Below are 25,051 nucleotides of genomic sequence, written 5' to 3'. Positions count from 1 at the left end.
CTGTTCAATGCATCTTATGATGATCATAATAGAGTTCCTCCTTCAGTTTTAAAACTGTGACAGAATTAACTTGATAATTTGAAGAGTGTAAGTCTCTCAGACCTCTACAAATTAAGCTAATTTACAAACATGTTAAGACTTATTACAAACTTCCTGCCTGAGATTTCTGAAACTGGAATTATAAAACATATCAAACCAATGATGAGTGCACATTTTTTCATCATTTTTAATAATTTCTTTGTTTCTCGAAGTGAATAAAAAACAAAGTGGGTTTTACTCTCACACAAGGTACTTTGCTTTTAAGAGAATTGACAGTCTGGTGATGATGAGACATTAAAGTGAAGTCCCAGCTGCCTGAGTTGGTACCATTGGATTTCTCAAAATATATACATATACACACACATACACACATATATGTTGTTGCATCTTTCGGCTTTTCCCGGTTAGGGGTCGCCAGAGTGGAACTCCGGTCCGCTAATGATTGGCAGTTGATTTTTACGTGCCGAGTTGCCAGCCCTGACGCACAACCTTCAATGAAGGTACACCCATTCATGCATGTCTCCACGCAGAAGACGTTTTAGCTGAGAATCGAACCGGACAGCATCTTACTGTGAGGTGACAACGCTACCGCAGCACCACAACCGCGGATGCATACACACATATATAAGCTTTATATATATATATATATATATATATATATATATATATATATATATATATATATATATATATATATATACACACCCATCATTTATTTATAATATTTACACAAACTATGATAATCATCACTTATCCTTTTTAACCCTCAGTAAATAGGAATGTTCCTTTTTTTATTATTATATTAGTAGGGTAAGGCTTTCTTTCAAATAATATATACAATGACAGTTTTCTGGTGAGTCTGTTTTTCAGTGATGTGGAATATAAAGTAATGTGAATTGTAAATATGTCTATTGTGCATACCTATGTGCTCAGCCTATGGCCCTCTGGAGCAGGAAAGGCACCACATTACAGTAGAGAGTCGATTATCTGAATGTTGATTATCAGAAATGTCAATTATCTGAATGCAGCCTTCCAAAGTTTTTGGGTAGGAAAAATCATAAAGTCTGAATATGTAAACATTATATGTATTCACTTGTTTGTGTTTTTATACCTTGTAAGCCGCTCTTGTGTGAAAACTATTCTTTATTGTCAACTGGAATGACTTGAATGGCTGAAAAGCATACAGAAAAAAACAAGATTTTTGCTGTTGTTTTAATCCAGTTCAATGCATGTTTGATTATCCGAACTACCCTAGGTCCCAAATAGTTAGGATAATCGACTCTCTACTTTATGTAGTTTTGGTCTCTGGAATCCTCAGACAGTTGTGGCAGTTGTTCCTGCATACCTTACTTTCACTTGCATGCCTGTATAAAAGTACTTGTTGGCAGTATTTCAGTTTACTAGTAATATTATTTTATTTATTTAACATTTGTTTACTGGGAAAGTCCAACTTCAGACAATGCCAATTTTTAGCAAAGGCCTGGGGAGAAACACTCCAGATGCATGTCTTTGTAAAGTGGGAGGAAATTGGAACATGTGGAGGAAACCCACACAGATGCAGGGAGGACATAACAGACTCCGCACAGAAGGCACCCCAACTGAGAATTGAATCAGAGAACCTCTTGATGTGAGGCAACAACACAACCGCTGCAACAATGCGCAGTCCATATGATAATGTAGTTTTTACAATTTTTGTCTGTGTTCTATTTTTTTGCATGGTAGTTGTACTAATTTGCACGACTTTTCTTTAGTAGATATTATTACAGTGTTTTTTTTGGGGGGGGAGATTGGAAGAATGTTGCCTGCTGATGTTGATAATAGTTGGCTTTAAGAACATATGAAGTACAAAGATCGTGAAGTCAAATTGTTATGACTTACTTATACTGTAACTAGATGGGACTATTAAGGATCTACATGAAACAGAATAACAATGTTGTCTTGAATGACCTTTTATAAGCTAAAGTCGCATGAGTTTTTACCACTAATGAATAATGGCAATCATTAAATCTGCTTTTTTTTGGTTTTTTTTACTGAAATCTGCTGACTTCTTTACAGTAATCTTCAATCCCAGAGAGTTTAAAAATGAAATCAGTTTTTTTTAAGCAGCCTGTTAAGTTATGTTGGGATTATACCTGAATCAGGCATTCATTCTTGGAAGGGCAAAACATGAATCTCCTTCATTGGGAATCTTGCAAATGGTAATACTTCACACTTGATAAAATATTTTAATGAAAGTTACAATTGTGAAGCATGAATAAGTACCCTGAACTGAAAAAAGATGAGTCCTGGACATTTAATCTGAGGAATTAATTGTGAGACAGAACAAAATGATGATATTGCTTTAAGATATTTTACCCTGTTGGGAAAACCACATAGCGAGTACTGAGTGACACTGAACTTGCATTTTATTAATGTGAGATATTATTAGGAGAGAGTATATCCATAACAGCTGTTTGGTTTCATCTTTCTTTGCAACCAGAAAGAGCTGTGAGTAATGTACTATTTAGAGAAAAAGGTAATCCAGTCTATTATGTTTCTGAACACATCACATGAAAGCAGGTCCTCGCCTACTAATAGTGTAAAGTTATGCTCTAGACTTGTAGTTAATCCTCATTTCAGAGCGTTTTTCAACACCGAAAAGGAAATGGGATGGATAGGAGAGGCAAGGGGTATTCCACATAAACGCTGAATTGCAACAGATTAGACAAGAGGCAAAGGGCTAAAGTTCCCCTCTGTGCATTGCTCTGATATCCTCCTTTAGGACTACCTCAGCCTCTAAACGTTGGTTTTGATCATTTTTACTAGTTTCTGTAAGCAAAGGCTGAAAAGTACTTAATTGCTAGGGTTAAAATGAAAGAAAAAATATATTTTCCTGGATTCAGAAAGAGTATTACCATCAGTGCTAATAGGGCAACTCAGTACTGCCAGTATGCAATGGTGCTAATCTATAATTCATAGGCATGATAAAGCTGCACTGAGCAACATCTCCTTAGCAGTTCATTATCATGCCTCTGAACTGCACACTGTGCTGTTAGACCTATCCATGATAGTTTTTCCACTACTTTCCCATGCAGTGTCATAGCACAGACTACTTACTAAGCAGAAACACACACACACACACACTGGTAGCCATATACACTCATACCTACACAGCTACGCACAAACATATACATCCAGAAAGCTGCAAACCTTCTAGCTACTTGTACTGAAACATACTCACTCTCACTTGCAAGCAAACACGCACACACACACACACACACACACACACACACACACACACACACACACACACACGCACTCATGTCCATGGCTTCACAGTACTTACTTGCAATTGTGCTTACAGCTCCAAATATTCCATCAAAGTTAATAGGTGTATGTCATTAGAAGTCTGTGTACACTTTTTCTACTCAATGCCCCAAACAGGAAGGTAAACATATTCTGTGAATCACTTCAATGTGCTAATCAGATGCCTGTGATTTTTCTGGTGGAGAGCATCTAGCGAAATAGTATCACCTGGCACCCAGAATGCATTTGAGTGGCCTAGCCAGTGAGTCCGCTGTGTATGTTCCAGGCTTTTACCTTAACACTGCTGTAGCAGTAGAACAATCACTGAATCATTCAGGCATAATACACTGCAAAAACCTGCAGAAAGCAGATTTTCACACTGTTTTCAGCATTTCTGAATCTCAGTGTTTAGCTAGAAGAATTTTTAGACACTTGAAATTTAGAAATGCATATTTCCTTTTCACTTGTATTTCATTTCCAGCTTTTTAATCAGAAAGGCCATCTAGAAATGCGAACAGGACTCTTTGACAAATATTAAGGTATCTATATATATATATATATATATATATATATATATATATATATATATATATAATATTTTTTTCTGTAATGATATAAGGACGAGGCTTTCATTCCAAGATTATGTACAGCAACAGCTGCCTAGTGAATCTTTTTAGTAATGTCCCGGATAAAGGAATGTAAAGTATAAAAATCTTTTTGTGGTTCAGCTATGTAACATGACTTGAACTGTTTGCTTCTTATTTCTGATGGGAAAAGAGAGACTGGATACCCATTTCCAATATGACTATAGTGTGTGCATGCCACATTGCTCAGGTAATGCTCTGTGAAGAAAGAAAAGCAATATGGAATTTGGCAGTCTAGATTCCTCAGACAAATGTCACTTTTTCCTGCATACTTTCACTGACACTTCTCAGTAACTCTTCAGCATGGCAGTATTTCACTATACTAGTAATGACAAAACATTACGTACAATTGTTGTCTGTATTCCTTTTCTGCATCTTAGCTGTTGTAATTATTTTGGTGTTTTTGCATGACTTTCCATTAGTGAATTACTGCTGACTTTTTTTGTAATGAAATAATGTTGCTTGCCGGCATTGCGCATTGGTCAGTTTTAAGAACATATGAAGTATAAAGTTTGTGAAGCCATACAAATGATTCCTGTTTACTTATACTGTAACTATTATGGGAGTATTGAGGATATGTGTGGAACAGAATAGTAATGTTGTCCTTAAGGATTGGTATGTGTGTATACGGTAAATGGAAAAGGTGAATTCTGATAATTGACTTAACACTCATAGTTCTGTTTCAGTAGTCAGCAAGGCTGTTAATTGATTCTCTGATTTCATATACAGTAAAGATATATGAGTGTGCAATTATGGAATTACTCTTTATTTCTGTTAAAGTATTCATTATTTGCTACTCATACTAGTATAAACAAAATGGAAAGCTTTGCTTACAAACCGTCTGTCAACAGTCTTCATACATCTGTGCCAAATCCACATAAAAATACAAATAACTTCACCAGATTGCATTTGTAACCTTCCTTGTTGAATATAATCACATTTACATACCATGCAAAGAATAACTATGTAAAGAAAGTACATCCAACTAATCTATTAGGTGGTATAAAGAACCTCCCTTCGATGACGTTGTCAATGCCAAAAACCTGTTGTCACCTGTACCCACAGGAGTATAGCTTTTGCAGACACTTATACTCATAATCTCCAACAAACCAGCCTTCAATGTCCAGGAAAGCAGGTGGAATGAGAAGAGGGTTGATTTTGCCCAACGTCAGCAAAACTATGGTGAGTAGGATGGAAGAGGTAGTCATCCCTCACCACTTTACTGGAATGTGGTGATCCTCCCACTGTCCAGACTTAAATAGCCCCCTACTCACAGACCTGGCACAAAATACTCTGTGACATGAAGAACATTTGTGCCATATCTGCTTAAAAACACAAATAACCACACCAGATCACCAATGTGGCATTTTTATTGAATATAACCAGATATGAGCAGTAAGCAAAGATGCAGTGACAGTAAATCCAACAAAGACATAATACTGCGTAGTTCTACCAGGTGATGTAAAGCCCCCCCCCCCCCCCCCACTACCCTCAGTGGCCTTGTCCAAGCCAAAAACCTCTTGGCACTTGTACTCACAGGAGTAAAGCTTCTGCACCACTTGTACTCACAAACCGCAACAAAACAACTCTGAGATTCCAGGAAAGTGGTGGTGGTGGGGGGGGGCAAAAATTCAGAAATTGTACACCGCATTGTCGACCAGGTGTCTTGCATACCCCTATTCCTGACCAAACCTGTAAAATATAGATACATTTAATTCTTTTACATAGTCTCCATTTTTCTTTAACGGTTAGCTATTAACACTAAAGTGCAATAACTTTTGAATAAACAAAGCAAAATTTAAATTCAGTAAATTTTAACCAATATCAGAAAAATGTATGCCATATGACCAGAACCAAAGTGGATCTTTGTCCTGTAAATCACAGGGGTCAACTACAGGAAATTCTAATACTGGAGCAGCATGGCCTACCCTATAGATTACAAATGTTTTTACTATCTCTGCCACTTGATTCTATGTCAGACTGGAACAACAAAGTCATTGAATGATGGATGACCAACAAATGAAGGACCCAGGACAAATAACATGAGCCAAAAATAACATGTCAGAAACTTCAGGTAGAAGATATCACTTAGACAAAAGTTCAGTTTTGCTCCCCCAAGTAAAATAATATTAAATATGGAATCCTAATTTAATGGATAAACTCTTGAAATTTAGACTAAAACTGTAACCACTGAAAACATGGGTAGCCCCTCCAGACCGCTTAGATGGATCTAAACCTAAATTGTGACTTCTGGGTCAAACTGATGCTCTCTTAACTGCTAGTAAAATATATGAATGACCAGTATCAAACCATGCATACCATATCTGTAAAAGAAATAAACATTACCATTTAGAAACACCCATCTAATATTTGGCCTTCCCTAGCCAGATCAGTTCTCTAAAATACGGAAATAGTGAGGTGATATACCCAGGCTAGGCAAGTTTTGGACCTGTGACACTTTCTATATTCTAGTGCAAATATGCTGGGGGATGATATTTCTATTCTGAGGTTTCTGAAGAACTTAATTCAAGTGTGAAATAAGAGAACACAGGTTACGAAGAGTGTTGGAACACCAAATCAGGCACAGTAAAAAGGAGGGGCACATAAGCATTTTACTTAGATGACCCTGAGACTGTTGATCCACTTTAGATTGACAGAGCTACATAGAGACAGTATTCCCATGGAGATATACCTTTCCCCAAGTTAAATGAAGTAGAAGCTCACCTACTTGGAATACGAGTTCCTATTATGTTATCGAAAGATTATGTAATCGAACGATCAAAATTTCAAAATGGCAGCATTTCGAAGATCGCATTGTGGGATCGCAGTACAGTGAGGATTGGAATATTTGCCCTTTCCTCACTGTAGTGCGATCTCGGAGTTGGAATATATATTTAGTGGGGGCGCAGTCCCCCACAATGCAAGCTTGAAAATGGTGCCATTTTGACATTTTGATCATGCAATTACATTATCTTTCGATAACATAATATGAACTCTTGGAATACTACCCCCTCCAATACATATAAATAACTTGGGTCACATCTGGCATAAAGGGAGCAGCCTGGCATTAGTTAGTAAATACCATCAGTAATGACCAATAACAAGCTACAGTCAGTGAAATGACAGTGATTTGTCTTAAGCCGCAGTGTCTTCCATGCAGCCTACCTAACACCATGCTGGACTTCAACTATTTTTTGGTAAAATCTAGCAAAACCTAACTTTTTGTCTAAAACCTAAGAGCCAATAGGTGACTACTAAACATCTTAATTGTTTTGTTATATGCACAGCTGGAGATCCAAAACTGTCAGATCCTAAAGCTAGACCAAATTCTGAAACTTGGAGGTATTGTTTCTAAGACTGGTGAAAGGAGGCAATAGAAAACCCATGAGGTCTTTCAGTGGTAGATGACCAGCACTGTGAGAACAGCCAAGCTTCTACTTTGCTCTAGTCATCCAGAGGAAGTCAAGAATTGTTGCATGGTCTTCCTGTGCTTCTTGGGCTAGATCTCTCAAATTCATGCTTTGCAAGTGAGAAAGGCAGTTTACTAATATGTTGGCTTTGCTTGGGACATGCAAATCTCTAAATGACAGATTTATCTTCAGACTTTGCAAAATGAGCTGCCTTAACAATAACTGCACCCGCTTAGTCAAAACCTGTCCTAGTCTTTTTCAAAAAGTCAGGAATCTCCCTCTTGTGTGAAAGATCTCTTGCACAACCTGGGATTCCAAGAGAACATTCAGAAATCTTTCTTGACTCCCTCACGTGGTATTATGTTCCTGGGATGTCAGCTAGGCACCTCAGTTCTTCTTCCACAGGAAAAAGTATGTTTATTTAGATCTATTTCTAAGGTTTTCCATTCTGATTTCAGTCACTGCAAGAGAATACCTCAAGATTTTGAGTCTCATGGCATCTATGATTCTCATAATACTCCTCTCAAGACTCCACAGAAGACCAATACAGTTGCATCTGAAATCTCTTTACTCCCAAAATCAACATCCTTTATTTTTTCATAACCCAGTACTGGGGATTGTCAGAAGAAAACTCACTTGGTATAGAAAACAAATATCCTTAAATCAAGGTTTCACATTCTCCCTCCTTGCTCTAAAGCTGTTGGTTATAACAGATGCTTCAGACATTGCTTGGGAAAGCAGTTTCAGGAGACTAAAGGTGCATGGGGTGTGGGATACCAAGAACAGATACAAAGTCCTAAATATCAAGGATATGCTTGCCCTGATCAAGGCACTCAATTCTCTGAACCATTTATAGTCCCTGGGACCTCTTCAAGTGATTACAGAAAATACCACAGTGACATGATATACCATCAAGCATGGGAGAACCAGGCTGTACCCCCTTTGCAGACTTATAATGTTAGCTTGGGATATAGCTTCATAGCACAACCTCACTCTGTCGTACATTCTGTCAGAGCAAAATTGTGCAGCAGACAAATTGACAAGGACCAAGGCAGACCCTCATGCATGGAAACTAGATCTGGGCGGTCTTCCAAGGTTTGATTTTCTTCAAGTAGACCTCTTTGCCTCTTCTCTGAACAATTACCCTGCAAAATTGTATTCCAAGACTCCAGGCAAGAAGGCGTGGGAGACAGATGCCTTTTTTTTGCTTTGGACAGGAATTTTCCTGTATGCCTTTCCTCCTTTTCCAGTAATATTCAGGGTATTTCTTGACATTCATAAGGAGTACACCGTGGTTATTGTGGTCTCTCTCTTCTGACCCAGACAACCGTGGTTCTCACTTCTTTTGGAAATGGCCAGGGGAATTACCACAAGCTTCCTCACAGAATCGATCTACTCACATAAGAGCAGGGGTATTTGATACTTCCTGACATCAATCATCTTTAGTTAACTGCCTGGATGATAGGGTCTTAATTCTTCTTAGGCACCTGTTTTCTGAGGATGTGCTGCAGATAGTAATGGAGGCAAGAAAGCCTGCTACTAAATCAAATATTAGCAAATGGTAAAGGTTTTCTAGTTGGTGCCAACAACATAACCAGCACCCATTCAGAACTTCTTGTTCCCTAGTTTTACAATATGTGTATAATTTGCTATGGCCTTTTTAGCATGTCTGCCCATGGATCCTTCTTATAAGGCAGTTGTATGTGAAAATGTTCTTGTATGGGGTTATACATAAGAGGCCTCAAAGTAAACCAGTGGCCTCTCCTTGGGATCTTAATTTTTTTAAAGATACTAACCCTGGCTCCACTTGAACCAGCTAATCTGGCTAACCCGAGGTGCTTAACATGGAAAACAGTTTTATTGATTGCTCAGATCTCTGCAAGAATGATGTTTGAGTGGTGGTGCCCATTATGGCTGCGTCTGCTTTGGCTCCACAGAGGAATGTGCATTATTTGTCTTATTTTAAATCATACTCACTAGAAAAAGCAGAATCAAGAACAAAATCTTAAGGTATGGTAACTTATACTGCTGATATACTCCTGGAAATTTGATCTCTTAGTCTGCTGTGCTGTGTGTTTGATGAGTTGCTGTTAGGGAGGCCTATATGACCTAACATACTCCAGGAACTAAACAAACTGGGAATCATATGACAACATGGCCATAAGTGCTTTGGTGGAGACATCATGTACACCACCACTCAGAGGATGCATATTAAAAGAAGGAGATGTGACAGAACAAGGAAACATAGTTCTAGGGTTGGTATAACTGCAAGACATAAAGCCAACCCCCACAGGCCTGCACTTCCATCCATGTTACCAGCAAATGTTCAGTCTCTGAATAACAAGATGGATCAGTTAAGACTGGAATTTTCCACACAGAGTACCGTGAGAAACTGTTGTTTGCTTGTATTCACTCAGACATGGCTGAAGACCAGTACTAATGACAGTGCAGTCCATGTGGAATTGATGATATTATTTTGAGCTGACAGGGACCAGGCTCTCAGTGGTAAAGCCAGAGGAGGGGGCTATTTATGTAAACAACAACTGGTGCAACAACTGAAAACTAGTTAAGACCCACTGCTCAGAGAACATTGAGTTTGCCACTAAAATTTAGACCCCTCTATCTGCCATGGGAGTTTAATAGTGTCGGCATTATGTAAAAGCATCATCACACAGGCAAACCAGAAACCATGGCTGACAAGCAGGGTATATGAGCTCCTGCAGACAAGGAATGCCACATATAAACCAAATAACAAAGATGCACTCAGGGTAGCCAGACCTAATTTTAACAGGGGGATAAAGGAGGCAAAACATGAGCATGGCTAGAGAATACAGGGTCACTTCAATGACACCAGATGGCTGTGACAGGGGATACAAGCTATAACAGACTACAGCCTTTTTCTACAAAATGTGATGACAATATCTAATTCCTGAATGAACTTAACGACTACTTTAGTAGGTTTGATGAGGAGAACAACACCGTGACAACTAAACTCCCCATCCAACAAAATGAGGAAGTTCTCTGCTTTAACTCAGTAGTCCAAGATATCCAAGCAGAGTAAATCCCAGAAAAGCAGCTGACTCTGGCAACATTCGAAGGAGAGTGCTTAGAGACTGCTCTGCATAACTGCCAACAGTAGTTGCAGACATTTTCAACATATCTCTGACCCAGGCCCGACTGCCATAGTGCTTCAAGAACACTGCTATAATATCCCTACCAAAGGAATCACAGCCAGCCAGCCTAAATGACTATCATCTAGTTTCTCTAACCTCGACTGTGATTAAATGCTTGGAGCGGCTGATCAAGGACCACCTATCTGCAAACCAGCCAGCATCACTAGACCTTTTTCAATTTGCCTACAGAGCCAACCACTCAACAACAGATGCCATCTCAGTTGCTCTTTATGAATACTTGGCACACCTTGACAACAAAAACTGTTATGTAAGGATGATATTCACCGATTTTAGCTCTGTCTTTAATACAGTCATCCCTCAACACCTGATTTGAGAAGCTTGTGCAGATGGGCATCAATACCTACTTATGCAAGTGGAGCCAGGACTTTCTCATTGATAGACACCAAAAAGTATGCATGGCAACAACACCTCGAGGAGCTTAACATTAAGCATGGGAGTCCCTCAGGGATGTGCCCTGAGTCCTCTGCTGTCTACCTTACTAACTCACGATTGTATCGCCAGACAGAATTCGACCAAAATCATCAAGTTCACAGATGACACCACTGTAGTGGGTCTTATCAGGAGTAGAGATGAGACTGCTTACAGAGATGAGGTGAACCACCTTGTTAACTGTGCAATATTAGTAAGCTAGCCCTAGACATGAATAAAACCAAGGAGTTAGTAATGGACTTCATAAAGAATGAGGACTCACATCACCCACTCATAATTAAAGAAGAAACAGTGGAGAGTGAGTAGCATCAAATTTCTGGGTGTTTCTATATCTGAGGACTTAGCATGGTCAACTGGTACTAACCATATTGTGAAGAAAGCACATCAATGCCTGCACTTCTTGCTGAAGCTGAGGAAAGCTAGTCTCCCTTTCTCTGTCCTCAAAACCTTCTACAGGGGTACCATTGAAAGCACGTTCAGGAACAACAAAGCCTCAGACTGAAAGGACCTACAGAAGGTGGTGAAGGTAGCTGAAAAGATCCTTGGATCCCCACTTCTAACTCTGCAGGCCCTCTCCGAAACACAGTGTATTGACAGAGCCAGAAAAATAATCAGAGCCCTTACACACCCTGAATGTGGACTCTTCTCCTGCTTATCTTCAGGAATATGATACAGTAGTATCTGTTGTAAGTCCTCCAGGTTTAGTAGGAACTTCTTCCCACATGCTATCAGGCTTTTGAACTCTGCAACATATCAATAGCTGGAGACCAGAACAGTCAGTAGTACAGCTATCTCTTGTGCATTACCTGCATCAGGCTGCTTTAAAAGTGTAATCAGTAGTAAGTGAACGTTCCATACAACATACTTGTGCCAGTAGTAAGTGAACATTCCATACAACATACTTGTGCTAGTCGGTATATTCTGTATACTCGGTGCAATAATTGTTTTTCCACATGTGCAATATTGATGCAGGCTGATACCAGTGTTATAGAAATATCTCAGATCTTGTTGGTCTTGTTTAGTATATGTATATATTTCTGTAGTGTTATATGTCCTTGTTATTCCCTGTAGTTGTTTGTGATATATGCACTTGGAACCGAAGCAATGTAATTTCACTTAACTTGCACTGTGTGTGGGTCTGAATGACAATAACATTTACTTTGACTTTGACTTTGAAGCTTTAATGATGAGTCACCCCTACCTCATTTTCCACAAAGAAAGGGTTTCTTTGAGAACTGATCCTTCTTTTAAGTGGTATCTGAGTCTTCTTTTAGTCAGATTATCCATCTCCCATTTTTCTTTCCTGAACCAACAAATGAGGGAGAAATGATATTCCATACCTTGGATGTCCACAAACAACTTGGATACTGTATTGACAGAACTAAATCTTACAGATCATTGCATCAATTGCTCATTTCTTGTGAATGTAAGAAAAAGTGACAACCTGTGAAAACTAGACTATTTCCAAATGGTTACCTTTTGTTAAAAATCACTATGACAAATACATTCTGGGCAGAGTCAGCACCCAGTCTACAAGGACCTTGGCTTCTTCTATTGCATTTTGGAAAGGGTTAATTCTAGAAGTATTCTCGAAGCTGATAATTGGTCCTCTGTACATACTTTTACAAAACTCTATAAGCTGGATTCCTTCTCTAGGTCTAGATCATACTTTGTTACGACCATGCTTCAAGGGCTCCAGGACACTTCTCCATCCACCTCGCAGATATAGTTAGCTATGGTAATCTTAACATATAGCTAAGACTACTTGCAGCAGTGATCAATATGAAAAGCATAGTACAATTGTATAAACTGACCTTAACATAACAGCAGATGTTCAAATGATCACTGCTACAGTAGCCACTCTCCCCTCCACCCCTCTTGTTTTTTGTTGTGTTTTTTTATGCTGGGGTGTGGACATTTATTTTTTGTTGTTGTTAGATTTGTTCTTTCAAGGCTCAGCCTCCCTGTCTCTGCTGGCAGGAAAGCTCTGAAGGGCTTTGTGTCCAAACTCATCTTTTAGTCAGGTCAGCTGCAGCTGCTTGACACTTTGGGGACATGGAACATGTCACAAAGCTTTGGAAGGTGGCCGTCTATTATATCCTTGGCAGTATACGACCCTTATAGCTAAGGCTACTACAGCAGTGATCATTTGAACATCTACTGTTATGGCAAATCAGCTTACACAACTGTACTTTCCAGGATGTGCAGAATACTAACTTTTTTAAAACTAAGGAACTGATCTATTTATGCCCTCAGTTTTTGTATCTTCACAGAGGGAAGTCTAACAGCAGAGTTGGAAGCATTAATCTCTAAACCCGGAAACCCTAAAGATTTCTTAGGCCCCTCAAGTTTCCATTTTGACAGCAGAATCCCAGTTTCAGAACAGAACTGTATGAATGTTTCTAATGCCACAGTGGCACCCAATACCCCTTTTCCACCAAACAGAAAGTGGTCCAACTAGTGGACAGCTTATTGCTTTCATGCCCTTTGTTGCCATGCCAAATGAATGGCTGAATTAAATTTCTCAAATGTGGGGAAAGCCACTGATCACCCATGGGCATTGCTGTATCTATAAAACAATTTCCCATTAATGCACATATATGTGTGCAGCAAATCTTCTGACCAAATAGGGGGAAGCCAAATGACTGACTCAAGGTCTGCCTTTGCAAGCTGGGAGTCAGTAAATCTCTAATAATATTACTAGCATCCTTCAGAGACTTGACCTAGGCATATGATCTTCTGATGCTATCACTGACCAAAGACCAGGAAAGAACAGGGGAGGAGTAACCCTATTCTGTCTTGGATTAATTTTTGGAACTAACCCTAGGGACAAAACACAAAATCAGGCAAAATGAAGGGGGGCATACCTCTAAACATTTTAGCATGAAAACTCTGGACAAAGCCTAAAATAATGGGGGACAAAGGACCAAAAATAGGGAAAATTTTTAAACATTGCTCTAATAAACTTAGACAATTGTTAGAATAACAGCATTTGTGTTAGCATGCATTTTTCGGAGGGATATGAAGTCAGAAACCCAAATATATGCCATTATTTAGTAATTTAATTCTTCAGTGATTTGATGCAAACCACAAAATTTATAAAGAACAGGTCATAAAATGAGGCAAAAATCTGGACATTCTGCAAAAATCTGTACATTTGAGAGCTATTGGAAGGGGGTCACAAAACTGCCTTCAGTAACTTCTTTCACAATTAATCCTTCAATACATTTTTTATCAACAATTGGCAGTACAGTGCAGCAATTATGAAAATAAGGTGCTGCCCTGGTTTTCAAAAGGAAACAAAAAGAAGGACAGTCAACTAATTCCTATTTAACTGTAACATTAGGATAACTAGCCAGCAACAGACCTAAAACTAGCTTAACTGAAAAGGCATCTTCTCATATCCTCTAGCACCCCAAGAAGGCAAAGCACTAAAAAGGCATCTTCTCATATTCTCTAGCACCCCAAAAAGACAAGTCACTCATTGTGGTGTTACCTGAAGACCCACCACAATATGACTAATCCATCGAGGGAGTTTTTGTCCTGACTGCTGGCCATCCTTTGTCCAACACAATAAGAGCTAAAGTGCTGGAAGTTGCAAGATGGCCCAGCACATCATCTCTTGCTATGTGCCCCAGAAGCTTATGGTGGTTCTAGTCAAACTGCCCATCTACAGAATGTCTAGGCTTGTCAAACATGACCACCAACCAGGTGTCTGTATGTTTTTCTTCCCATCTGAAAGAGGTTCCACGACCTTTCATTTTCTAAAGTTTTCCACATACCACAACCATGTCAAGCCCCCCATCCCCCCCAAAAAATGGTAATCGTTTGTGGATTTAAAATATGCTAAGAGGTGAAGTGCTGGACTAGGTATCTTTTTCCACTACTATGGCTATAAAACAGATAAAGTCTGAAACCCAGTTATCACAGTTATGAAGCCAAGACTTGATTACTTGCTTTCTACCCAAAACCAATAGAGTCAGCATTAAATCTTTGTACCCTGTGTCCTATATATACCCAGTAGCCTCTGAATACATTTGCTGAGCTCCAGATCAAAAATGTCTGTATTTTCACCTTTCAAAATGTTGTCTCTTAAAAACAATGTTGTACGTGAAATGATTGGGGATCCCATGGTGAGTGTACTCACAGGTGCTTCTGAACTGTTATTCTAGCGATTGCCCTAGATAACAATCAGTCCTGCCAGAAATGTCTGAGAAACTTGTAATGGATCTGTAGTTTCACTAACCCTTTGCACACCCACTCCTTGGAAATCTTTTTCATTAAATAGATCAGACAATCTTGCTCTGCCCCCAATGAATAAAGTATGCAGAAAACTCCTTAAATATTCTTCAGCAGTCTGGGCCATACCTACTTCCCACCCGTAAATCCTAGGCATTACCTGGTGAACCAGCTGGCTCTTTAGATACTGATGCTGGCACCAAATGTTTATCCACAACTGGTCGTTTCCCCCTTTGTCTTCCCTGTGCTGAGTCTCTTCTCAGGTTGTGCATATTCAGACCACTCCACTGATAACTACACCACCTGTGGTGCTTTTCCACGGGTGCTGTAGGAGTCTTTTTGCTGTTTTCATCTACCACCACCTCATCAATTAGCGCCGTGGCTTGAGATGCAAGGTCCAGCCATTTTGCCTTGGAATCCGCAACACTTGAATTTTTCCTTTTTTTAAAAAAAAAGTTAAAAAATAAAATTAATGTCAGTTATAATCTCATTTTATCTTAAAAATACCCACTTGAGATGCCGACTAGTAGGAAAAATTATGAAAGACTTACCTGTGTACCTTATTGGACCCACTGCAATTCCAACTCTGCTATCTCACAAACACTAAAACTTAAAGAGAAAAAATAAACATTATGCTTCATGAAACACCAAATCCCTGACATTCTAAAGATTCCTCATTGTTAAATAATATAGCATATCCCAAGAAATGAAATGTAAACCAGCTGAAATAAATGATAGCCTAAAATGAAGAAGATAACACTTTACTAGGCTGAATAACAAATCTGAGGATAATTGAATTAAAATTCCTGACCTAAACACCCCCTGTTGATGTGTCAAAAGCTAATAAGAATTTGATAAAAGCTAGAAAGAACTCAGCATCTATGGCCCCCAAAGTATGGACTAAAGCAATAAGTTACTGAAAATGCTTAAGTGAAATATATTTCTCATGGTTTTAAAATTTTAAATAATGGACCCAAAATGGTGCAATTGGTAAGCTAGACAATACAGATTTTTTTAGCAGACACTGCTAAAGCAAATCCTGTGCCAAAAATTGCTATAGCCCCCCCTTTTACACAAGCTGCCATTGAATTCATAGTAATTTAGAAATAAGGCTATTGATATAACCTAATCCATGGCAACCATTCTACCAGATATACTAATATAGTATAATCAGGGACAATTTAATTATTAGTAAAATTAACCAAAGAATAGGCAGAATTACAGAAATGTCAGTTAATATACATTTTCTGTAATAAATGATGTCCAGAAATCTGGTAATTGATGTTATTTGTTATACAATGCAAAGCAACTAATATACAATCCATTCTAAGAGGGATTGAGAGAGAGAGAGATAAAAAACGACCAAAATCAAGGACCCTTAATAATCATGGACAGCTGAAAATATATATTTTAGTTTAATAAATAGCATCTGCACACCTTGTATTTTACTCTCTCTCTATCTCTGTCTTTAACACCTTACCATGGCTACTAAAATTGAATAAAATAGCATACTACATGCTGTACTATACTCTAAACTGGCCAACTGTTAAAACTACACTTTTAAAATATACTGTATGTACTAAAACCTGAGACATTGACAGAATAAGCTGATGATAAAAAGCTCTATTACTCTAATAATTGTCATTACTTATTAAGTGTTATTCACTGTCTTTTCTCCAAAAGTCATACATTTTTCAGAGAAAATGGGGACGCCCCTGAAAATCAGGAATAGTTGAGCGGTATAGATGAGTTTGTGTGTACGTATGTTTTTTTTATTAGCAAATGCTTGAGCTCCTCTAACCCATGAACAGTAGAAAAACTGGAGACAAAAGTTTAAATAGGGAAAATAGAAGAAACACAACCTGATAAACAAATTAAGCAAGAAAACACAACAATACCTTCTGTGACAATAAGGTACCAACCAGAAGACAAACACCTCAAAGCCCATAATTAGTATTCAGCCAACAAAAAAATAATGAAACAAGTGAGAAGGAAACAAAAAAAGTCATGAAATAAAGTCAAAACAAAACCTGATCAACAAATCAAACCCTCATACCCAAGTTGAAAATTTTCAAGCCCAAGCCAGGTAACTGTCTAATCGGGAAATCCATAAACATTTTTTTTACAAAGAGCAGCCAAAGGTTTTTTAGTTTATTATTTATTTATTTATTTTACCAAGATCACTCTGGTAAATGGATGCAGTCCTTTGCCCCTTTGTCAAAATATGGTGATCTTCCCATTATCCAGCTTTAAATAGCCTAGACTCATGCCTCAGATAACGGACCTGGTCCAAAAAAAAAAAAAAAAACTCTGTGGCATGAAAGATATTTGCTTAGTCTGCCATAGCAAGAAGTAATTTTATAATTAACAGCCCTGCCATTATTTTTGTCAGATTATATCCCTCTCCACACAAGCAGGAGCCCGCATTAAATGTGATTCTGCAAGGAGTACTTTTTCCTCATGTGAATCCTACTTGCCATGTCTATAAATTACTTGGAAAACAATGCTCTCCTGTCATATTTAATACAGGAATTCAACTGTATTATATATGAATGTTCACCACTAAAAGAAGAACAAGCCAGTAGTTACCTTTTCAGATTTTTTAATAAAAATTAAAATGTCCAAAGTAGCCACAGTTCAACGCCATAGAAAGGCTACAAATTTGCAGAAACGAAACAGATGGATATTCTTTCAAAAATTCCCATGCAGACAGCATCATACAGCAAAAAGAAAAATACTGATTGTACAGGCTCTAAGCAGCACAGATGAATAACTCCTCTAGTGCCTCGGCTTTACAGCCATAGAGTGTATTATATATGAACTTCAAGGTAGAAATGCCTGTGTTCCATAACAAAAACTGCGGGGTGGGGTCAGGATACTAATCAATTGTCTTTTTGTTTTTGTTTGTCTCCACGGAACAGTATTATGAAATTATTACAGCCATGTGTCATTCAATACAGTAAAAGATATATTAAATAAATAAAAGACTATAGCAGCTAGATAAATTAACATCAATAAAAATGAAGTTAAAACATAACCTAGCAGAAAATGACAACGGTATATTTTCTTAGTGAAACAGAATTGTGCACCTTAGCTTTTTGTTAAAACTATTGCTAGAGTGGTCTTTTAGCCCTTTATCTCTTAACAGTCTAAAGATTAATGTGCTGTAAGAATTTGGACCAGTGTACTGGTTCATGCCAACTTTTATGTTTCAGTGACTTTGAAACACTAAGAAATGGTATCAGAATAAAAAGGAGAGAAACACTGCCTAGCAACATTGCACTTCTTGGGAAAAGATGTCTTGTATAACAAAACTGCTATGAATTAATAATATTGTTGGGTTATTTCAAAGAGTTAAAGAATATGCACATAATGATATTGCTGAGTTATAAAGCCATAATTTTCATAAACTTATTTCCCTCCTGAAAAGAACAAAAATAACTCCATTCTCAGTATTTAGTTGGTATAATAGAAACTGTTAGGTGCAAACTTAATTTTTTTATCTTGAAAATAGAATGTTGAATGCATCAGAATTCATTTGAGTCATTTTACATGTTTATTGTAATGCAGGTTTTAGTGATAGTACTGAAGATGTTTACAAGACTCAGTGGATTAGCAGAAACTATTTCTTTCTTAGAATCTGCTCAACATTTTAGAATTCTCATGGGATTTATGACTTTCTTTCCATGAGCATGAGATAACAACTGTATGCTTGATTAGTGTACTGATTTTTTTCTGTTCAATAGTCTTTGTTATTGTTGTGTTAGTTCTTCCTTCCGTCAAAAGACTTAAAATGCCAAATATACAAACACAGTCTGTTTTTTGAACTGCTGGATGCAGTAAATCACAACTGTAGCTTTCTTACTTTCTGAATTGACTACAAAGAAGTAGAAAACTGAATTAAAATAACTAGAGAAAAATATGTATGTGTGTGTGTGTGTGTGTGTGTGTGTGTGTGTGTGTGTGTGTGTGTGTGTGTGTGTGTATATATATATATATATATATATGTATATATATGTGTATATATTTTATATATATATATATATATATATATATATATATATATATATATATATACACACACACACACACACACACACACACACACACAGGCTGAAAGAGTGCCAAATACTTTTCTCTCTTCAAAGAAAAGTAATTTTTTTATATGAAGTAAAAGCCAAGATAGTAAAATGTTCTATTTTCTTTAAAATAAAGCATTTGTTTTAATGTATTTACCTTTTGTTGCTCAGGTTTGCCCGACTAGGTTAATGTACTCTTTTCACAGAAGTCCTCAGGTGGTATTTATACTGCCAGTGCAAATTTGGCCAAGTCACCAAGGAACTTTCCTTTACTCTTTTTGATAGATGCCATTGGATTTTTAACATCCAACTGAGCTACCATCAGCTCAAGATGTTAGGACCTCGATTTAATGTCTCATCAAAAGAATGGCATACTCAAGAGTACAGCACCACTTTCTGCTGCTCTGCTGTGTCACCAGTCCATGTACCTGGTGTGGTAATAGAACCCACACACTTCCCCACAAAAAGCGTGTGCTACATATTGTGCCCTGACTCAGCTAGCAGAAAGAATACATTGAGTGCACACACACACACACACACACACACACACACACACGTGTGTGTGTGTGTGTGTGTGTGTGTGTGTGTGTGTGTGTGTGTGTGTGCTTTATATACTGAAGTGTTCTACAGGTGGATGTGGTATGATGTCTTGAGTGTCAATTGCCTGAGGAGCGAGACATTAAGAAGCAGAGCAGTGATCAATATTCGCCACCAGAAATTAATATCATTGATATCACTAAGTGTGCATTTGGGATGTCATATTTTCGTGAATTGTTTCTCTACTTATAGTTGGTGCAATCATAGAGTTGGTATATATAAGTTTTGTTTTTTTCTTTGGTTTGGCAATACAGATCTTGGAGTTTTGGTGTTTGACCTGTTGTGGAATCCTGTGTCTGTGTATGACTGCATGACTGATGATAACAACACATAAATGCAATTACTGAACTTGGCAAAGTGTGCACTGAGGCAGAGGCATAATGGGCTTACCTGTCACCTAGTGCTGTTCCCCAGTCTTGTGCCCACCAACTCTGTAATGAGGAGCAAATGAAAACGATATGTTCTCCTATGTAGCACTCCTTACCTCGGGAGCAAGCCAGGTCCATTCTGTTAAGAAACTCTCTTCTCATATCTTGTGCTCCTCCCCTCCTTGTTATGCATTCTGACTAATATGTGCACATCTTAGATGTGCAATGAGTGCATAATATCATAATAAAATTTACAACTACAAATAAGCTAAGAAGTGAGAGAATACAAGTCTGAAACTGAAATGAAACTTGTCTGCTTGATAATCCCAGTAAGAAAGAGGGGATGGTTTTATATCTACAATTTTGCTCTTCCCATTGATAGGGACATGAATCATAAGGCTAGTTACCATTAAAATTCAGCAGTACTGGGAATGATAGACCAAATTGATAATGTGGCGATGTGCATGTTGTCAAACAATCCCATATGTACATGACAGTGCTTAGGATTCTGTAAGAATCTTCACTCCATGTTTCTATGTTTTCCTTCCAACTCACATATAGCTGGGTTAATCCCAGCCTTGTGTTATAATATCCAGAGACACTAACTGAAATGAAAGAAGTGGTGCCATCTGGAAGGTATACAGGTGAGGAAGTGGGGATGAATGACCTGGAGAGAAACACAGTTAAGCAAAGACATTGAAGACATGGTAGAAAGTGCTCCAGATATTGGATTTAAGATCAAAGTGTATATATGTGCTTATCTCTGTAAATCCAAGGCTGCACAGACATGCACACACACAAGTATATATATATATATATATATATATATATATATATATATATATATATATATATATGTGTGTGTGTGTGTGTGTGTGTGTGTGTGTGTGTGTGTATGTATGTATAGCTACATACATATTTGTTTATAAGGAAAGGCATGTACTCACACATAGATATCTGTACACATACGCATACAAACTCAACATGTCACAATTTCCATGCAAGATCTCATGCATGTACACAGCTGTGTGTACTGCATGTAGAAACATAGCTAGGGTGGGGTGAAGGGAATGGCTGTCTCAGGTGCTAAGTGTTAGGGGATGCAGTTTAGCCTTCAGTACATTTAGAAAGGAGGTGGAAGCAAAGTTTTGTATTTTTTGTTCTTTCTACCTTTTTTTCAATTAATTTTATATAACATTTGTAATCTGTGGTCTTGCAAAGCATTGGGAGCATGCAGAGGGGCGTGTCTCTTGCAAAAAAAAAAAAATAAAATAAATAAATAAATAGCTTTCTGTGACCCTGAGAGCATGTTATAAGCATGTAACCTCCAAAAGTTTTATACTGCTTATTTGCTTATTTTCAAGTAAATGTGTGTCGATTACATGACACAATTATTTACAGCTGATACATATATTACTTTGTAAAGAGAGTTCTTTGAATGTGAAAATCTGTAAGCTCACAACTAGTATTGAAGACAGCAATGAAAGCAATTAATAAGAAACCATTCCTTCCTCCTGTGTGCAAACACAGAGTTCAGTACTTATACATGCACCCACGGGTAAATAATACATATTACTAAATGTATGTTTTTTTTATTTATTACAATGAATGAACTGCTTTGTGATGTGAGCTTTTACAATTTTTTAACTTAGATCCATATTTTTGTCTTTAATTTACATTCATAACTGTAATTTCTATAGAAGCTGATGTTTTTGCTCATTTGAAACTTCTTTGATTTTGTAATTTATTCATCATCCAAGTCCATTAGGCACATGTACATCTGTACAAGTGATTTCTGAGCTCTCTTGGGAAAGTAGTTTTACTCAAAATCATGAAGTATTCAACTGAAAACTGAACAAATTAAACCTAGAGCTACAGTATCACTGCTTGACAGCTTATAACCTAAACCATTTCAACAACACTGGTACAATATAAGAAAAGGTGCACATTCCTTTATTAAAACATTGCCTAGATAATATACGCTATATTTTTTCTTCTAATTGAATACTTTAGTAGTGCTGTATCATGGAAGTTTACTATTCTGAAATTTGTTGTTTAGCATTTTTAAATAATTAATTCACATGGAAGTGGAGCTGATACAATGCTTTAAGTCTGTGTTTGCCTTATGAGTTATTTAAGCTGAAAGTAGGTATGCTGGCATTGTTAGAATCAAGCACAGATGTGGAAATGCTACAATTATGATTCATTAGCAAAAACATCACGGTATTGCAGAGGCTTTTCCTGAGGTCATCTAAGTGGATACAACCTGGTGTTAGTACCTACATTAGTTACATTGAGATTTAGTTCAGTTTTGAAGTGGACAGCACTTTCTTACAGGGCTCAGAACGCTATGCCAGAGTAGCTACATGACAATGCTGACATGTTGTAACCTAAAATCTATATGTATCTCTTATAAGTTCCTGAATCTACTCAGTATCTGATGTAATATAGCAGAGACTGCAAACCACGTAGAATATTGATTGAGTGATGCTGGCTGTATTATTCCCTGAGATATTGTATAGACTCATGGGGTGTCATCACTCATGTTTGCCACACGTGGAAATGTTCTGTGATCATCTGTTAACCTCTGGGAATTCGATGTGCTTGATAATAGATGCACAGATTGTAGAGGCCATCATCTAACAAGACAAGCAGACTGAAAAGGCTACATTAGTTGGCTATAGGATGTGTGGGATATTTGGAGTCCTCAGCTCAGCATCAGCATATTTATATCTGGCAGTAGTTAGGAAAGCACAGTCACAGAATGGATGGCTGGAAGAGTACCATTAAGATGGTTCATTGTAAGAACAAGATAGTTGGCCATTCTGAAGTTAGCAGGAATGACTGGCAAAGAAAGCAGTAGACTTTTATGTGAAGATGTAATGCTTTGGAGGCCATTTTTCTCCCTGACTACCTGAGCTGAGTGCATCCTCATTTTAGCACTGTCTGTATAAGCAATCTGCTTTGATTAGTGCTGATAACAGACCAGATGTTTTGCGGACTGTAGACCCAAAGAATTATAAGCTACTGTCCTGTATATGTTTAAAAGTACCTAGCATGTCTTCAGTATAGAAATAATGATGCATGGATGAGCTACTGGTTAGGCTCTTGGATTAGGTGTTCTCTGTGGCAGGTCTTGTATCTGATGCAAGCTCAGATCAAGGGACTTGACCATAATATAAATTATTCATGTATCCTAGCCCCAACATGTTGAGCCCATTAATCAAAACTTTAAGTTACAGTTTTTAAATAAATTTTCCTATTCTCAGTGCTTCAGAAAAAAGGATGAATTCATACTAAAAAAAAACCCCACTTAGATAGATGAGTCCCATTAACTTTGCTATTTACATACAGCTACAAAGAAAATCTGACTCTAACAGCCACTTTAATATATACATGTTGTACTTAATATATAACTCAAATGAGATTGTGATTTCTTCCCATGACCTTCCACCGTCTAAGAACATGGTTCTATACTGACTACATTAAACTGGCTTTGCATAGCCACTCATCTTGGTCGAGTGGCATCGGTCATGGTGAGAACGGTCTGAAATGATCAGTATGCTACATATCAGATGATTAAACATCAGGAATACTAAATGTATGACTACATTATGTCAGTATCCAGTTGAAAAAGAAAATTCTAAACATATTAGAAGCCTAAATTGATATATTTAATCTGAATGTAAACTGCTTTATTTACCTAGGAAAGTTTTCACATGGCTATATGCATAAATGTTATGCACTTCAATGATCTACTGAATTCTGTGAAGGACTTTGCATGACTAAAGTCAGAGCATGTTCATTCTCAGAGTGATAAGAGTTTTTGCCTGATGTAATAGTCTTACACTGCCAGTTCCTCATTGCCTTTGTCCTCTTGAGGGGTGTTTTGGCACATAAATGTTATTAACTGCATAGAAGAAAAAGGCCAGCTGCTAATCCTATAATACCCCACATGTCCTTCTCACTGCATAATGAAAATCAGTTGATTAAAAGTGCAGAAATTGCAACTTAACATATACAAATTATGCTAGAATGTGATTTGTTTGAAGGGGAAAAAACATTTCCCTTTTAAAATCAGCCTCTGACTCTTAGTCCAAGCTCAGTATTAGATTATCAGTCTGATTATAATGTTCTAATTGGTCCCTAGAGACAAACCTAGTTTGTTCATCTGTTGGTCTACTTGATGAGAAGTTGATTATTGTATTTCTGTTGCACTGTGAAACACCCAGCTCTGAGAAATATATCAGATCTTTTTCTTTTTTTCTTTCTCCAGATGTTGCTATATCCCATCCAGACAAAAAGTCCATCATTATGTACATCACTTCACTCTTCCAAGTTCTGCCCCAGAAAATAACCATAGAAGCCATCCATGAAGTTGAAAGTCTACCAAGGCAACCAAAGGTCACCCGGGAGGAACGAATTCAAACACCACAAAAACAGCATTATACCCAACAGGTGAGACGAACTTTAATCTCATGTTCTGAACATGTCACTGCTGTAAGAGTGGTACTTCCCTGTAAGGCATAAAATCTGTTGCTGTAATATTCCTTTCTCTGTTGATTCTGGGAATGTTTGCTTTTAAGTTAAGTTATATTTTTCTCTATCTTATTCATGCACAGAGAAATGATGCAGTATAACTATACTCAGCATACCAGTAAAAAGGATTTCAGGACAGTGTATGATATCCTCTGTCTATTTTTTCTTTCAATATTTGTCACTTTAATCACATTGCAAGTTGTTTTATTTCTTTTGTAAAACTAAGTG

The 25,051-nt window shown here is 37.5% G+C and overlaps 1 protein-coding gene across 9 annotated transcripts in view; it reads left to right on the top strand.

Annotated features, from left to right (window-relative positions):
- The window catches only part of DMD (dystrophin), a 9,298,038-nt gene that overhangs the window by 1,844,072 nt on the left and 7,428,915 nt on the right, over positions 1-25,051 (top strand). For all 9 annotated transcript variants that reach the window (XM_044072398.1, XM_044072396.1, XM_044072400.1 and 6 more), the window contains exon 8: positions 24,561-24,742. In XM_044072398.1, coding sequence (XP_043928333.1) covers positions 24,561-24,742 — 182 coding nt within the window. The remainder of the gene's footprint in view (positions 1-24,560; positions 24,743-25,051) is intronic.

This window comes from Protopterus annectens, chromosome 5.part0, assembly GCF_019279795.1.
Source record: "Protopterus annectens isolate FY-2018-M chromosome 5.part0, PAN1.0, whole genome shotgun sequence".
Classification (NCBI taxonomy): domain Eukaryota; kingdom Metazoa; phylum Chordata; order Ceratodontiformes; family Protopteridae; genus Protopterus; species Protopterus annectens.
Note: the sequence above shows the minus strand (reverse complement) of the source record. Positions and strands in the feature narration are given on the sequence as shown.